Here is an 18,157-nt window from a genome sequence, read left to right as displayed (position 1 = left end):
TTAATATAGACTGTAGTTACACATAAAGTTTTGATGATTGTTACCGAGGATGTTTGCACTATATAAGTACTGTGGGTTTCCATACTCCTCTATATGACATTTTCGCCTTAAGACGACAACACTGGAATGAATTAAAATCATATGGCGAGGCTGCACTATATATGTATATATATATTATATATATATTGTATATATATCATATATATATTGTATATATATATACAATATATATACATGCTGCAGTCAGTACTGTTTTGGCTATTGAAGCCTCATCAGTGCAGCTCGGAGCTCAGGCAAGGGACACAAATCCCATTACCAATGAAAGTTGACTTCCTGCCATATACATATATATATATATATACAGTATATATATATATATATATATATATATATATATACAGTGTGTATATATACAGTGTGTATATATACAGTGTATATATATACAGTGTATATATATACAGTGTATATATACACACTGTATATATATATAGTGTATATATACAGTGTATACATATACAGTGTATATATATACACACTGTATATATATAGTGTATATATACAGTGTATACATATACAGTGTATATATATACAGTGTATATATATACAGTGTATATATATACAGTGTATATATATACAGTGTATATATATACAGTGTATATATACAGTGTGTATATATACAGTGTATATATATACAGTGTATATATATACAGTGTATATATATACAGTGTATATATATATATATACAGTGTATATATATACAGTGTATATATACAGTGTATATATATACAGTGTATGTATATACAGTGTATATATATACAGTGTATATATATACAGTGTATGTATATACAGTGTATATACAGTGTATGTATACATGTATCTATATATTTATATACATTCATGCGTATATGCATTTGTATACATATTTATGTATAAATCTCGTTCTATATGTAGAAATAAAAAGAAAAAAATATACAAACATGTATATTTATATTCATGTGTATAAAAAACTGGAGATTAAAAATTTTGTAACGGGATGGTGACAAAATCTCATATACTTGTACAAAATTTTCTGTAAATGGCATAACAATAATCTGCTCTTTAGAAAGATGAGTTCAAGCAGACAATAGAAGACAACTTCACTGATCACACGGATGAGGATCACAGTGACAGTTCTGATGTCTATGATAATTGTGATGTCTGTGATAAATCTGATCCTTTACCCATACCAATAATTTTACAGAGTTCTCCAGTAGATGAAACGTCTTTTTCAGACGGGTCTCAAACAGTGAGTAAACGTAGTACAGCTTGAGTGTTGATTTACGTTGATCAACGGCTTTGCTAACCCGTGTGTTCCGACACCTTGTTTCTGTAGCAAATTCACACAAGTCTATCACTAGCTATCTCATAGTCCACACGCTAGGCTTGCCGTAAATATTTATAACGAACGGTTGTTTTGAATTCCTACTCAAAAGCGGTTAAGCTTAAATCAATGCCGCTCACCCAGTATTTGAAAAGCTCGGCTAGTCAATCTATGTAGTTGTTTGGCTGAATGTTGTGGTGGTCTGATATCTCTCCGCTTTGTAAATAACAATGTATTTCTAGCATTGATTAGGCTTTCTTTGTTCACTGTGAAAGACTAAAACTCTACAATACAAAGTTCTGGTAGAAAGGAGACAAGACTATGGTTAACAACCGAACTAAAGAGTTGGGGAAAAATTGTTTTAATCACCCAAAAACAATAACCGTAAAAAGAATATAAATTAATCTTTATTACGATATTATTGAAGCCAGCCATCAATAATATATTAATAATATTATTGATATTATTGTCATCCAGTTGTCGGTCTGAAGCCACATTTGGATGTTTGAAAAAATATTGTATTGTAATGTATTCGAACTTGTAAACGCTTTTCATTTAGAAAAGCCAGAGTTTAAAACAAAGTTTTCAAAGTTAATTGGTCGGATGTTGCAGCAGAGTTTTGCTTTGTCAATGACCAAAGATTTTGTTAAAAAAATAGGTCAAATACATTTTATCTAATATTAAGTGATTACAGGGGGTGACAGGTGGTGACAGGTGGTAACAAGTGGATAAATTCATATTAATCCAAAGTAGTAATGACTGGACTTTGCAAATTGGTTCATTCCTGAATTTGAGAAAAACAGTATTTGAGGCAGTTGCAAAGCTATTTTTATTAATGGATGGGTTTATGCTTTGGCTCTCCTTGACCTTAATATGTATATCAAATGTTACAGCAATAGCTAATATAATATAAATACTCTCCGTATCACAAACTTTGCATTCTTTTTGAAAAACATTGATTATTGATACAGTGATTGATAAGTACGTTGATTACTCGCAATGAAATATAGTAAAATATAATTAGCGGTAATAAGTCATCATAGGTCAACATAATTGTGCATTTGCTAGAATGCATAAAAATTTAAATCAAATGTAGATATTTCAACCACCCAACTTTGTCAGAAACTTTAGTGTGCTGACCTTTGAACACATTGTTGGAAATAATATTTTGAATTGACGCTCAGGAGACTGATCAACTAATGCATGGTCAAATTGATTGCCGAAATTAACCTGAAATGTGATTTTGTAACACAGCTGATGGCATGCAGTATTATCTCTGAGCATCTACCTTCTTGCTATTCTTCTACCTTGCAGAAGTAACCTTAGCTAACTGATAATAGTCAATAGTTTTCTCTCTAACCTTGCATTTATAATTAGTCCCTTTTTTGGCTGTTTTTAGCATTACAAGCAAAATTTTTGTTTTAAATTCAGTGTAGATTTACATATCTTACTTGCATAGTTTACTGCGTTTTTCCATGGTTTTCAAAGGACCAACGAAATTGTGCACAAATTTGGGTTATTAATGATGAACCAAATGATGATGAAGTTGAAAATGCAGGGTTTCTTTTACCCACAAGGAGTTCTTCAACTTACATTTCTGTACCTCGATGTTACAGCTGCAAAAAACTTCGCTGCTATTGCATCGCGCTAAATTATTTAAAATACTAGCAATTTGTAGCAATTTCACAAACTTTGTAAAGCTATGTTTCAAAAAACAATAAATAGACAAAAGCAGTTAATCTCAGTCAAAAAAGTTGTGGGAGTTATCTGTCACCTTTATTAGTTTCTCAGTCATTGGTTTGAGCTATCTACAAGCACCTGTTTGACAATGTTGGCACTTGTTTGAGCCATGTTGATACATGCCAGTCCATGCCAAAGCTTTATAGACACATGCCCGCATGTGTTCTGGCTATAACAAGATTTTTGAAGATGTGTTTGGACCATGTAGATACACACCAATGGTCTAGTTATAATTATAATTGTGACCATGTACCATATTTTGGCGATGTATCTACATGGCAGCAAGTGTTTGACCCATGCAGTTGTCTGTCATTTATGTAGTCACCCCTGGCCGTTTTTGAGCTAACTAGACGCCATTATATGTTTGAGCTATGTAGACACCTATCATCATGTGTTTTAACTATCTAGACACCTGCAGCATGTGTCTGAGCTAAATAGACATCTGCCAGCGTGTTCTTTTGCTAAATGGGCAAATGCCAGCACCTGTTTGAGCTATGTAGACACCTATCAGCATGTGTTTTAACTATCTAGACACCTGCAGCATGTGTCTGTGCTAAGTAGACATCTGCCAGCATGTGCTTTTGCTAAATGGGCAAATGCCAGCACCTGTTTGAGCTATGTAGACACCTATCAGCATGTGTTTTAACTATCTAGACACCTGCAGCATGTGTCTGTGCTAAGTAGACATCTGCCAGCGTGTGCTTTTGCTAAAGGGGCAAATGCCAGCACCTGTTTGAGCTATGTAGATACCTGCTATTTTGTGTTTGAGCTATGTAGATATTAGAAGCCTAGCCTAACTAAAAGCTATTGATTCTTTACTTTTCATTTTGCTTGCTTTCCATTTTAGTTGCCCGCACTCACTTATGTGAATAACTCACACTTTCTTTCCTCTTCCAATGTAAGAACTCGCAATAACCATGTCAAGTCGGTAAGCAATAATTACTCAGTCAGACTTTGGGAGGTTATTACATATATACTGTTAGCACACTGGCTGTTAAATACCTGCGCTGATCCATCTTTAGAAACCCCTCTTCTTACTCTCCGATGCTGTTGGTTTTATCAAACCCAGTGCGTTATTAACACAGCTTGTCTCTTCTCACAACACCGGTGTGTTGATAACTTTTGACAAGACTAATGTGCTCATTTTAAACCATAAGTTCTTTATAAAGAGTGTAACAAGGATCATAAATTATTATCTAGACTAAAAACATTTTATCCATCACCCCTTTCTTTGTTTAACCCCATTAATTGACTTCAACTTTACTATAAAATGCTTATAATGACCTAATTTATATCAGTAAAATTGTATGTTTATATTAAGTTTTTATTTTAAATATTTACTGTAACAAGTTTTTACTCTAATAATCTGAGTAAAATTCTAAAATTGGAGTTATGTTCTTATGGGGAGATGATTGCAAATTGGGAAGATATATATTGAAGTAGTTAAAGTTTTTATTATGATTGCTATGTACACTCAAAGTACGGCCAAAAACGAAAAGCCACAGAATGAACGAACACAGAATTATACGGCCGAAATTCACAGAATTGTCAGAGCTGTACATGCACACCGAAATTGTCAACGAAATGCTTTTAATTGGCTAAACAAATTATTAGCGAGCTTGATTCTAGCAGCTTTCGCAATTTATGTAGTTTGAGGCACATAACGCGACAAGCAAGAAAAATACTAACACAATTCGCCATTATAATTACAATGCAATTGACTTGATTGGGCTAAAGATGGCAACTCTTTCTACAATGCAACTTTTGCTGCTAAATAAAATGTGTTATTATTAATAATATTATTAAAAATAATGTTATTATTATTAAAATAATGATTTGTAGCCATAGTGTCCGAACGTTATAAAACTAACAATAGCGCAATTAAGGCAGTTGCATCGTATGTACTATGTTGAATTGCACTGGTACTTTTATTGTGTGTCGTAATACGTGTCTTGACTATACCACTTGCGAAAGCTGCTAAAATCGCTAATAATTTGTTTAGCAAATTAAAAGTGTTTGGTTGATGATTTCAGTGTGCATGCACAGCTCTGACAGTTGTGTTAATTTCTGCCAAATAATTCTGTTTTTCATTCATTTTGTGATTTTGGTCAAAACCAACGAACAAATAGGCACATGTGGCCGTGCCTTTAGCCTATACATAGATCATTATATAATCATTAAATCATTCAACATTATACAATACTTACCAGTATCATATAATGTTAAATATTTACTCATGGCCAAACATGTCTGTGAATATGTTCTAAAATACTACACGAATTTACAGGCCTAAAATTCTCCAATATGATTAAAAAAAAACCAGCTGATCCATCTTAAAATTATTATCATTTTAAAAGCGCAGCTCGATTTTTATGAATGTATTTGGCCTAAAATATCAAAATCAACTGTGGCTTCGTTTTCACTGGTTATATTAATAACTTTTGCTGGATGCTTCATAATTTTTTAGGCGACTTTACCTAACTTGGGAGGACACAGAAACAAGAAGCGTCCGATGCCTGCACCTAGACTTTCAACTTGTCAAGACCAAAGGAAAGGAAGTCTTAGCTCCCTTGAAGAAAGTGATCGCGGTACTGACAGATTTGTGTTTATTTTCTTTTTTCTTATCATTAGCACAAGATTAAACAAGGCGTAAACTATTTTAAAATTTGGTTCATATAGTCTCATTAGGTAGGCATAAACAATTACGGAGAATAAATTAGTACACTAGACACACATACAACAGAAATACTCTGTTCCAAGAATGTTTATGCAATACCAAGCATATATTCATGTGAATAGCCTAGAATGTAAGATTCTCCCAAACTCACCCTTTTGGCCCGTAGAAAAAGACTAAATACTAAACTCAACTTCTTAATTCAATGATTTAATTTAATTTTGATTTTAACTTTTAATTTAATTTTTAATTTAAACTAGTTTGATTTTGGTATTATTTGTTCGTATTGACAACTTTTCCGTTTTATCTTGTCATTTACACTTTGTTTAGGTTTCATGATTTCGGGTACTTTAATTTATTGATTGAGGGAAAGCAAACTTGTCCAACGTCAATTTAACTTTTTTTCTCTCCACAAAGACAAAATACATCTTTTGTATGTGCCAAAAATGAAGGAAGAAAAATCAAAAAGATACCCCAATACTCCTATGCATCGGTTTTTTCTCACAAGTGGCAACATTACTTGCAAGGGTAACAAAAGGGTGCTTGCTATTCAAACTGAGCTCAAGTTCATCAGCTTCTTGTGGTGTTCATTTCTTAATGTAGCTTTGATAATTAGGTTTTATATTCATGGTTCTTCTTGTATTTCAGGAGCCACGCTGTCAGCTGCGACAAGCTCTGAAAGTGTCCAAGATGTATGTACTACCTATCTGAGGGTTCCAAGTTTCTGACAAGCTTTCATCATTGCATGTTTTCTGCTTTTAAATATCTGGTTTTTACAAAAAGGGGAATCGGTTAATTTTTTAATTTATGTTTTTATAGCAAAGTGTAGTATTTTTCTCGAAGGAATTTGTTCGCAATTTAATCAACTCGCACATGTTCATTTTAGGAGGGACCGACAACTCCCAACATTGAGCCTGAAAGAAGGCAGTCATTATATGTGAATGAACAGGAACTTCGGGAGTTACAGAAAAGGCTAGGAGCCAATCATCAACAGGATGTGGCCAGGTTAACCGGTAATGACAGCGAGTCTGATGAGGAGGTAGAATATGCTAATGTTGTATTCAACAGAGTGGAGGAAGATGAGAACGCTGAGGTGAGATACTGTGACCCTTTTATTTGGATGTTAATGACTCTCCACTTTTTTTTACTGTCTAAAAATAGAGGTAGATGTACTCGAGGTCCTTTTCAACGTTCCTCTCAAAATGTTGCTTTATTAGTTGTAGCGCTCATGTGAAAGGTGTTATTTTTTCAAACACCGCGTCGGAATGGTGAGAATGTCAATCTAACGATTTCACAGACGAATCAAATGCCGCTATAATTTGCATTCTCCATTTGGCGGAGTAACATTAATCCTTTCAGATGCAAGAAATTTGCTAACTTACCTCCAACCTGCCGTAGAACTTAATAAATATGCACCAAGAAGCTGATGTTTTCTTGGGTATTTTTAGAAGTGTAATTTTCAGCTTGAAAATAACAAGTTTGAGTCATAAAGCCTTAAGAAAAAAAAACATGTTGCTAATTTTCAAGTCTCACAGAAAAGCTGACAAGTATTTTTGAATTTACATTTCATTTTCTGATGTCGCCTGTTATTTTGATCACTTTTTAGCATTATCTTCACGTTGTGGAAGTTCTCATTGGTCCGCCAAGAAAATTTAAACCTCTCTAAATTTTGTCATACTTATTTCTAACACATTGTCTCACATGCAGTCTAGCCTTATGGTAGCCTCAAGTAGCCTTATGTTTAAACTGTAAACAAAAGTTACCTTAATCTGCTTGTTGAAAGGAACCTCAGTTAATTATTTTCGTGTTTCTGAGGCTACACATTAAATATAAGTTCTCTTTTAGCAAGTGAAAGATCAGTTAAACTCGAGAAATATTTCATAGAGCTTTTAGCAAGCTGTACCGCCTCTCTATTCTAGTTGTTAGAGTATCTTAGTCGTGTTGAGTTTAGAACAAATAATCAAGTCTGACCTAAAAGTAAAAATCTTTATCCTTTAGCTAATTTTTCAGTTTTGTGACTAAATTTTAATAATTCTGTTTTCACTGAGATTGAAAAAGGCATCAGTTTAAATTATTAGAATGATGGGAAATTTAACAACTGGATCATACATTAGTATCTTACCAACAGTGGTACAAATGTGCCCCTTAAGGAACCTAAAACTGGATGTGCTGATACAAATCTGGCTAGCAGCGCTCTCAGCTCGCTAAATAACTTCGAAAATATTTTATTTGTAAAACATCGAAATTTGAAAGGCCTTTAAAAAGCATTGACGATGCTCTTTTGTGAGTCAAAATGAAATTTGGTATTGAGAGGTTGACTTGTATATTTTGAGTACCTCACAACTTCTATAAGCCTGAGATGGAAATAAAGGTATTGGTATACATTAGTGCTGCACGATATCTTTGCATGTACATTCGATTATTTGGCCTCATAATATATCGAATATTGAAAAATATCGAACATTTGAGTTGTCGTATCTCAATATGTAGTGTTAAACTTTAATATAAACAAAAAAAGATATTGTTTAAAAAAACAGGAGTTGTCCCCTCTTTACAATAAGGAGAATGACAACTCCATTTTTGCAAAATAAAACCAGCTGATATTTCGATAAAATATCGGCTTTGATATTCAAATCGACTCGAAAACTGACCAAATATAAAATCATCCACTGAAATATATCGTCATATCGAATTATATCGTGTTATCGTGCAGCACTAGTAGGCCTATACATATATGTAATTTTAAATTTTTCTCAGCTAACCGTGCAAAATACAATCGGTTTGCTGAATTTGCAGTATTAACCCACAATAAAAGGTGTCATGTAATATATCTAGATTTCAACCTAACAGGAAAGAGTCTACCCCGAACAATATGAAGACATTTATGAAAACACATCTGTCATGCAAGAAACCAAGACAGCTGCCACCATCGTTCCGAAAGTTGAGCAGTCGAGGAAAATCTCCAAAAAAATAGAACGACTGAAAACAATAAAGATGAAACATCAGATTACAAAGCAGGTAGGTAGCCAAGAGTACCTGTTAAGTGTTGTCTACCCATAGCAGCTGTCAGTTTTATAAGTTGCATGTAGAGAGTACGTGTTTGCCCGTAAACCTGATTAACTCTATTAGAGCAGACTTTTTATAAGTTGGTGTGAATTCTTGCGCTGCAAGCTTCCGCTTGCCGCAACAGTTTCACTGCTTTTACTGATTACACAGATAAGTAAAGTAAATAATAGTAAATAGCCCAATTCTTGCGCCGCAAGCTTCCGCTTTCATCACAAGAATCGGGCGATACATTTGTATCTAGCCAGGTCTCATTGACTTTAGGATGCTTTTAATGCCCGACTCATAGAGGTTACGTCAATGATGTTTGATGTTTTACTCCAAATATCTCATGAAAGCGATTAAATTGTTTTTCTAGATTGAATTGGTAGAAAGATCCAACACGAGGCCTTTTTCTGCTATCAGCCGAAAGGCAACGAGGGCGCAGCAAAACACAATTTTGATCACTGACAGAAATTTCTAAAGTCATTCATAATTTGATGCACTCTCCTGTATCTCTATTGTATAACTCTATTGTATTCTATTATATTTAGAAGCAACTTCTGTAAACTTAGACTGTTTTATGTCTCTTCATGCTAGTGATATGACTGCATGTTCTTCTCATGAGCTTTTTCTTATAGGAATCGGTGAGCATAAATCCGTTGAGGGAAGAAGTGATATCACTTCATGGCCTGAGTGAAGACAATGAATACTACCTCTCCTTAATAAGTAAGCCTTATTCCTCTTTGTCATACGCTTGTAAAGTGGACTAATCTGTCATATGACAATACTTCCTTTCTAAATATAACAAGTAGACATTATTTCTGGTGATTTCAGATGATTAATATTAATAACCAAAGTCAGATCGACAGGCAGAGAGTTTAGATGAGTAGCTTATACAGATAGATAGCTTAAAATGAATCTCTACAGATTTTCTGTCAGGAGACCTTTTCCAGTACTGCTTTTTATCTAACAAATATTTTAATTAGTCTTAATTATGGATTTGTGAAGTTCAACAGAAAGACTATAGTCCTATTTGTTAAACGCATGTGTTCAAATGTTTTGTAGGAAAAATGTCTTCTACCAGTAGTCCTGAGAAATTCTATTCTTTCAAAAAGAGTGTTGGAGAAGGGTAAGTGTGTATATACTACCTAATGCTCTACAGCTTCATAGTTAAATACAATAGAAACCTGTTGTTGTAACGTGTTTTATATCAGAGGTAACTAGGTGAATGCTTCGCTAGTAAAGAGGTAAGGAAGAAGCATAGGGGAAGAAGAAGTAACAAAAAGTCTTTGCAAAGAGCATTTATTTAAATTTAACATATATACAACCTTTACCATTCTAACTATTAAACTTCATATCACATTAAAAGTGTTTTGTGCAGTTTAAATTAATCCGAAGAACAAATAAAACAACGTAAAAGTGTTTCATTAACCCTTTTAACTCTGGCCGTTTTTGTCAATGCGTGTCAGTAACCCTGGGCAATCTGTCCAGCGATCCAAAGTTTTTAAACTTTTATTTAATATATCTTAACATGCTCATAATACAATGCTATTTGATAAAACACTGGTACAAAAGTCGGGCAACCCACAACAAGTGTCATCAAACGGTAAAACAGTGCTTTACCATTATTCAGGCTAAAACTATAAAAAGTTCGTCCAATTTTAATAAACTCCTAAAACATGTACAGTAGCATGAAAAACCAGTACAAAACAATAACCAAATGGATTGACTACGTCAGAGAAATAAACTGATTCTAATCTACGGCAGTTTCGTGATGGCGGCAGTTTTGTGATGACAGCGATTAACTGTTCGTTTTGAGCTTTTAAGAGCTTGTAATCAAATTCTATGTATTCTGCACCTACAACACAGCAGAGTAAAACATGGTGAATCTTTTGATACCAAATAAATGTAATGTGAACTTATTTGTAAGTCAACCTTTAAGAAAGAACTGGAAATTGAAACAGCACATTTGAATATTAAAAATTGAAAAAATAACATAAATAGTTTTAAAATGGCTAATAAAAAAATTTAAAAAAACATGCCAAATGTGATACTAAAAGTAAAAAGTACATAACCGTTTAGCTTGCAACCTGCACTCACTATAAGGATATCGTAGATAGAATAGATGACATTAATAAGAATGGCATATTTGCATCATAGCATAACAGACTTTCTAGCCATTATTTGCTAACTATTTCACACCTGAACACCTTTACATTTGTTTAATTTTATTCTCAAAATTTATTTGAACTGCACAACAAATTTTGCATGATATAAAAGCTGGTTTAAAAACTAGAATAGTAAATGTTGTAAATAGAATAATTTGTAAATAAGATATATGTAAAATAAATCTGTTAAATAAAAGTAAATCTTCTGTGCAAAGATTTTTATTACTCCGGGCATAAACTTTGTAAACTGAAATTCTCAGGCTAGCGAAAAATTATCAGAGTATTATAATCTTTTGACTACGTCAATTTTTTTACTCATCTGCATTTTTCAGACTAATGAACAAATTTGTACAACAACATGTGCATTTATTAGTATTATAAAGATATATATTTATCAAATATATGTTATCCATAAGTATTAAAAAAATAATGTTAACGTATATAATATATAGAATGTATATTCGATCACAGACGTGTTAGTGATAACAAATTACTGCATTAAACTAAAATTTCGCTTTACTATCAAATTATTTCCAAAGTAAGGCTAAATTAAAGCTATAGGGCATGACCGTGGAAAGAAGGGGAAATATGACTAAAATATCTTTGTGTTTAGTGCATCAGGAAGAGTATATCGTGCAAAGGGCAAAGATTCTGGTAAAGAAGTAGCTATAAAATTGATGGACCTCACAGCTCAGATCTCTCTATTTGGTCTCATTGCGCAGGAGATATCTATATTGAGAATGCTGAAACATCCGAACATCATCAACTTTATAAGTAAGTTTTATTACTATTGAGTAGTTTAGTTTCATCGGAACCCTGTATGTTCTGGTTATTCTAAAGATTTTCATTTTCTGAAAGCTGAAGCTCGTTTTTGATATTTCTAATATCAAATACAAACAAATAAGCAAAATAAACAAATAATCTAATTTGTGGTTAATTTTATGTAGACTGTCATCTCTTAGAAGACACCAAAGAGCTCTGCATTGTCATGGAGTACATGGATGGTTTGGCATTAAACGACATTGTAGAGCCAAGGTAAGGACTTGCCTGCAAGTAGATCAGTTGTCACACTTTGTTTATCACTTTTAATTGCTTTATTATCCATGTATAGCCAGCTATGCTATAGCGTTTCTCTGTGGATCAGATACAATTTTTTTTGGCATTGTCTTTTTTAATGTGCATGGTGATTGAATATGCCACCTTTTCGCAGGAAAGGCATTATGAAGGAAGATATTATAGCAGGCATAATCCAGCCTTGTGTGAAAGCACTTGCCTACGTGCATGAACAAAATATCATCCACAGAGACATCAAATCTGACAATGTTCTTGTCGGCAGCAACGGAGTTGTTAAAATAATTGATTTTGGAGCAGGTGCTAAGGTAAGTTCTGGTGCTCTAGAAATTACTGTTCATTTTTTTCACGTTTTGGATCACTTACTATTTACTATTCATTTTAGGATTTGCTTTCTTATTTTATTTCTAATTAATCTATTGATACACATTTGTAAAAAGAAGCTTTCTTTCTTAATTTAGGTCTGGTCAAGCAAGACGGAGAAACGTAAGACTCACATCGGAACTCCTTACTGGATGGCACCTGAGGTTATCAAAGGGTAAGTTTTAGTTCTTTTATCACTTCCTGTTAGTGTTGAACCTATTAAAATTCAATGTTTCACATACCGACTGCTTTATGTAATTGGTCACAAAAGAGGAAGTCTAGCAAAAGAATATTTATAGTATTTAGATATATGATATAGTTTCTGAAATTGGTATATCGTCATTCAGGATACGTGATCAAGTTGGAATCATTGGAAAATTCAATTTTCGGAGGCTGTTATAGTCGAGTTAGGTAGTTCAAACAGTTATGGGGTGGTAGTTTAACAGTTATGCTGTGGCAGCTGTATTAGCCAAGTTGTGGTAGATGTAGTAGTTAATTTGTTAATGTGCTGTCGCTATAAACCTAATTGAGCGCCCTGGTCATTGTCAGGTCGTGAAATTGAAGATTTCATCAAAAATCATTGATGCCAATCACATCTTGGCATTTCATGACCAGGAGTAGAAATTAGAAGAGCACATGTAACTTAGTGTTGGCTGAGTGGTTTGAGCTTGCTGTAACTTTAATGTGACTAGCGTAAAGAGTGCTTGATCAACTTCTGCCACTGTTGCTAAATACAAGGATCGTTGATCATTTATATCTATGAACTCAAACTGTTTTTAGAGAGGATTACACAAACAAAGTGGATGTTTGGTCTCTGGGCATTATGGCTTATGAATGTTACAAGGGTACACCCCCCTACTACCATTATGATGATTTTGTCGCCCTTTCTTACATAACCCGCGACGGAGTCATTCCGCTTTTCAAAAAGCTCAAGCGTGCCAGTGAGACATTCAAAAAATTCTTAGAAAGGTAGGTGATTGCGTCTAACTTTTTCCATTGTTGTTAGAGGGTTAGTTGTACCATTATAATGACACCAGAATTTACGTTAGTGTTACTTTGTTTTAACCCTTTGGTTGGGGAAACGACCAAAATATCATTTATCGGTTGCGTGGGGAAACGACATTTATGTCGCTTTCGATAGACGTTTATAAAACTGTTGCCTAGTAACGTTAAACAAAGGATATGAACACTAGTAAGTTTTAAATATCATCAACAAGATATTAGTCAACGATTTACAATATGAAACGATTATCTGAGAGGCATTGTTTTGTGCTAAAATCTAAAGAAATCGCGTTTCCTTAGAAAAGAATAAAAGTTGGAAAAACCAGTCAACATCGGCTCGATTTTCAAAACGGTAAAATAAAAGATCATTTGATCCTGCGATCGTTAGTGACTTTTTGTCTGATCAGAATGAAAATAATTCAGATGATAGAAGTGATGTAAACTTTTTGGACTTTTAATAAACTAGGAATATACAAAGAAAAACTATTGTTATGGTAGCTCGGACGGCTACGTTATAGCGTTTGACTCTACCGAAAGAAATGCTTCCAAGCATTTTATACAGGGACAATTGCACGTGGTTGTATTTTTTGTAGTAGTAGATATGTAAATGAATGTTTATGTACAAAAGATTTTGTTCATAGAAATAAATTTAAGATTTGAGCTATGCATGTTCATAAAATATCGATTTTATTGAATTTTGAAAAATGAATTACACAACTTTCGGGTGTTTTTGCCGGGCTTTTACCCAGCCAAAGGGTTAATGATTGAGAACAAATAATGAAATTAATGCTACATTCCAATTAGGTAAATGTGTATGTTAACATTGTTATCATTATGTTAACATGTTAACATTGTAATATCTTTATAAATCATATGAAATCCAAAATCCTCTAAAAATTCTGGTTAAACATGTAGTTCACCTTTACAAATCATTCATGAAACCAGTTTTAACACAAAAGGGGTAATTATTTTATGAACAGTTTTAGAACATGATTAAACGATTTGAGATAAACTACATTGCGATTGCTGCCATTACGACGTAGTTGTCCGATAAAGCAGCTGTAACAATATGTAGACGACTATCCATCAAAATCTATATTTCCAAAAAAATGTATCAATAAAGAAAAAAATGGTTTACTTAAAAAAATCCTACAAGCTTTTTCGTTATGAAAATAGCTATTGAAACAATTTCTTTTCATTGTTAAAACAATTTCAGACATAGTTGAAAGACAGAAAAGCATCGTAACTGCATAATCCTCAATTGCGAAAGGCTGCTAAAAAATTCTAAACCAAAAAACATTAAAGGAAAGAATTGAGGGGCCTGGTTTGATTACTTTTTCTGGTCGCCTTAGAAATATTGCTAGCTTCTTTCAGTTAATGCTGGTCACAGTTGATAAAATTTTATCAAGGCCATTTGTTGATAAGACGTCAAAGCATACACCGAAAAACCTGTATTTAAATGGCACCTCCGATTGTCTCCCACTATAGAAGATTTGTTGACTAATAGAGCGTTGTGACACTCAAATGGAACTCTTACGGGATGCTTTAAAGTGGAATTTTAAATTGTTTAGAACATGCAGCACGACGCTATACTGACTCATAATACATCGTGTTTATAATAAAAAGTGGAAAAGTATATATTACTTTATTTGATGAGGTTGTTGGTTTGAACTCGTGATAAAAACTTGCCATCCGGACCAAAAGCATCAGTCAGGGATGTCGATGACACAACCCTAGCATCACAAGGCAAACCAAAACATGATTTTCCACAAATCACATGATTTCCTCAGTAGGCTAATTCAAATGTTTCTCTAGCAGTCATATCCGTGATATGCAAATGCCCCTTTTTATACGTTACTTCTGTAATCATTTTACACTTTCATTTGACCTCCAAAATTTCAACATACTTATAGAATAGCTTCCCTTTAATACTTATTCATGGAAATCTTCCCTTTAATTCCCTGTCTGTTCCTTCATTTTGTTTCTCGCTACACAGAAGCTGGCTACCCTTCGTTTTTCCGTGACGTCATTTTATCATTGTCGGCTATCTTTATAGACAATTTTATCATCAAAAACACGAAGCTTTTGCAATGAACTTTTGAAAACGATGTTTTTGTTTACAATTTTTTTATTATAGTATCAAAACAACACCAAAAAGTACTATTAAATAAAAGAAAAATGATCGTTTTCTACAAATATGGTGACTTTTTCGGGAACGAGCGCATGTGCACAAGGCTTGATGACGTAAAAAACGATGGATAGTTTTACATAACAAATCCTCATTATGTGAAGTTAGTTGGTTATATGTAAATCTAAGTGTCGGTTTGCTATAGCCATTTAAACCTAGCCAAGTTCAGTTAAATTCCACATCGCACTGGATTTCAACTCACACCTTCCAGGTTTACAGATAAGTGCACTAACCCAGTCCAATAAACCACAAAGCCACACCGCTAATTTGCATACAATGGAACAGTTTTTATGATATTTCAATGGAATAATTCGATATAACAGTCAAAACATGCATGCCTGAAGCGCTTTCGTAAATGCTAGCACTTAATGCTTTCGTGTTGGTTTTACAGCTCTTATTATAGTAAAGCTACTAGCTTGCAGCTTTAGCTACTCAAATTAGCCAATTTGTTAAATTTGTCTTCCGGCTTATCAATCAACTTAGTCAATAGTAACTACATTTCCTGCTGCTGTTAAGAAGCTGTTTTTATTACCTGCGCAAAGTCAGGCATTCAGCTAGTATAGATACAACCGTGACAGGCTGAGTTTGTTGTAATTGTAGGTGCTGTGAGAAGAAGCAACTAAAGAGGGCGCACATGAAGGAACTATCACGGCATCCATTTGTCAAATACGACGTGGCGTCCAAGGAAGACATTGCACTTTTCGTTGCGGACACAAAAAAGTATTACAGCCATTGACCATGAATGGCTGTGATTTTTTAGAGCGAGTATTTAATGGATTGGCCATTGAATATGCAAAAATAAGATATATGACACAAATTTAGCCATTTTCATAGTTTATGTCAGTATTTCTGAGTAGCTCACTCTCATGCTCACTAAACCATATGCTCAATGCTCCCTCTAAATGTGAATAGTATTATAAAACTTGATGTCTGTATATTTTCAACTCGGTGTTTTTATTCACTGTATTAAATATTAGTAGCACAGCAGCACGTCTCATCGTTGCAATTTTTGAATTTTATTTATATGATATACATTTTTTCTGTTGCCTTCATTTTCTATGCAATTTTTTTCTAAGCGATATGTTATTGTGACAAAGCTGTTTGCAGTATTTGCGCTGAAACAGAGCATAAAACGCATTTAGATATTTTATGAAGCGCTTTGCGCATTTAAAATCTTTTAGTTTAATGTTGATGCGCTTCTTCAAGCAATGGTCGCTCCTTGATGCGAATATACCTTTGTTTTATGTCATGCCATACTTGGAACTAAGTCCATCTTTAACATAAATACATGTTCAATGTGCCTTGTTCAATACGATCTATAATGTGATGCACCAAGATTTTTCGAAACTTCCCATAAGCAGACAATAACTGGACTACACAGCATATAAATTATAATACCTCATATCACAGTGATTTTTGTTGATTTTAAGGCCATCATCATACAATACAGATCAAAACACTTTGGTATCAAATAATAAAATACAGCATTACACATAATTATTCTTTGAAGCTGTTAAACAGCATTATTTAAAGGTTGACTTGCAACAAAATTCACATTACAGTTATTTGGTATTAAAAGGTTCATCATGTTTTACTCTGCTGTGTATTAGGTTCAAAATATGTGGAAATGTGATTACAAGATCGTAACAGCTCAAAAACGAACATGTAAATAAAACGGCCGTAGGTTGAAATCCCTTTATTTTGATGACGTACTCAACTCGACGTGGTTATTGTTTTGACAGGTGATGTTATCACATGAAATGAAAGGCAGATAAAATGCTCAATACAACACTTCTAGTAGCACTAGTTTATGACAAACACTTCGGATTCTACCAGAAAGCCTGTGTCAAATAGACGCTCACTACTTTATAGCTTCGTTTCAGATTGGTCAAATCATCCAGTCATAATCTGATCATGTGACTCATTTTTTCTGCCAACTGGCGCAAACAACTTCAGCAGCACTTTTTGACTATCACAGGTGATCAACAGGCTCCTCATGTTTATCAGAGGATATGTGCCCCCTCGAGCTATGGTTAAAAAATTAAACTGATTTTTAGGCTAGGTTTTGAGATATCAGTGTTTGAAGTGACAGCATTACGATGATAGCGAAATAGACGCGTAAAGACAATAAAAACAGTTTCATTAAATTCGTGAAATTGGTTTGTGGAAATATTTTGAGGAAAGATGTTACATGAAAGTGTAAACAGAAGCACATTGTGTTCATTACGTTAAATTTGAGCCGTTTGAAGAGGGATTCCAACCTACACTATTTTAGTGATGGCTGCCATTAATCGTTCATTTTGAGCTTTTAAGAGCTTGTAATCACATTTCCACATATTTTTTACCTACAATACAGCAGAGTAAAACATGGTTAACCTTTTGATGCAAAATAACTGTAATGCGAATTTTGTTGCAAGTCAACCTTTAACATTTTTCCTTACACAGTGCGAAGGCTCAGCAGTGCTGTAGATCTCAAGCATTTAGGAGCAAGGCTGTTGTTAATAGCAAAATTTAAAAAACTGCTATACCTTGTATCCAAATTGTTG

At 33.7% G+C, this 18,157-nt stretch overlaps 1 protein-coding gene across 6 annotated transcripts in view; it reads left to right on the top strand.

The window, feature by feature from the left end:
• LOC137398550 (serine/threonine-protein kinase pakA-like) overlaps positions 1–16,921 on the top strand; it is a 59,690-nt gene extending 42,769 nt beyond the window's left edge. For 3 of the 6 annotated variants that reach the window (XM_068084675.1, XM_068084674.1, XM_068084678.1), the window contains 14 exons: positions 1,103–1,285; positions 3,948–4,028; positions 5,568–5,688; positions 6,423–6,466; positions 6,661–6,867; positions 8,625–8,792; positions 9,458–9,545; positions 9,885–9,948; positions 11,601–11,761; positions 11,935–12,022; positions 12,198–12,366; positions 12,520–12,596; positions 13,202–13,390; positions 16,212–16,921. In XM_068084675.1, the coding sequence (XP_067940776.1) occupies positions 1,103–1,285; positions 3,948–4,028; positions 5,568–5,688; positions 6,423–6,466; positions 6,661–6,867; positions 8,625–8,792; positions 9,458–9,545; positions 9,885–9,948; positions 11,601–11,761; positions 11,935–12,022; positions 12,198–12,366; positions 12,520–12,596; positions 13,202–13,390; positions 16,212–16,347 (1,776 nt within the window). In that variant the 3' untranslated portion in view covers positions 16,348–16,921. The remainder of the gene's footprint in view (positions 1–1,102; positions 1,286–3,947; positions 4,029–5,567; positions 5,689–6,422; positions 6,467–6,660; positions 6,868–8,624; positions 8,793–9,457; positions 9,546–9,884; positions 9,949–11,600; positions 11,762–11,934; positions 12,023–12,197; positions 12,367–12,519; positions 12,597–13,201; positions 13,391–16,211) is intronic. The other 3 variants (XM_068084677.1, XM_068084679.1, XM_068084676.1) reach the window with 3 other exon arrangements.
• The last annotated feature ends 1,236 nt before the right edge of the window (positions 16,922–18,157 follow it).

This window comes from Watersipora subatra, chromosome 6, assembly GCF_963576615.1.
Source record: "Watersipora subatra chromosome 6, tzWatSuba1.1, whole genome shotgun sequence".
NCBI lineage: Eukaryota > Metazoa > Bryozoa > Gymnolaemata > Cheilostomatida > Watersiporidae > Watersipora > Watersipora subatra.
The sequence above is the reverse complement of the archived record's forward strand: the minus strand, read 5'-3'. Positions and strand labels throughout refer to the sequence as shown.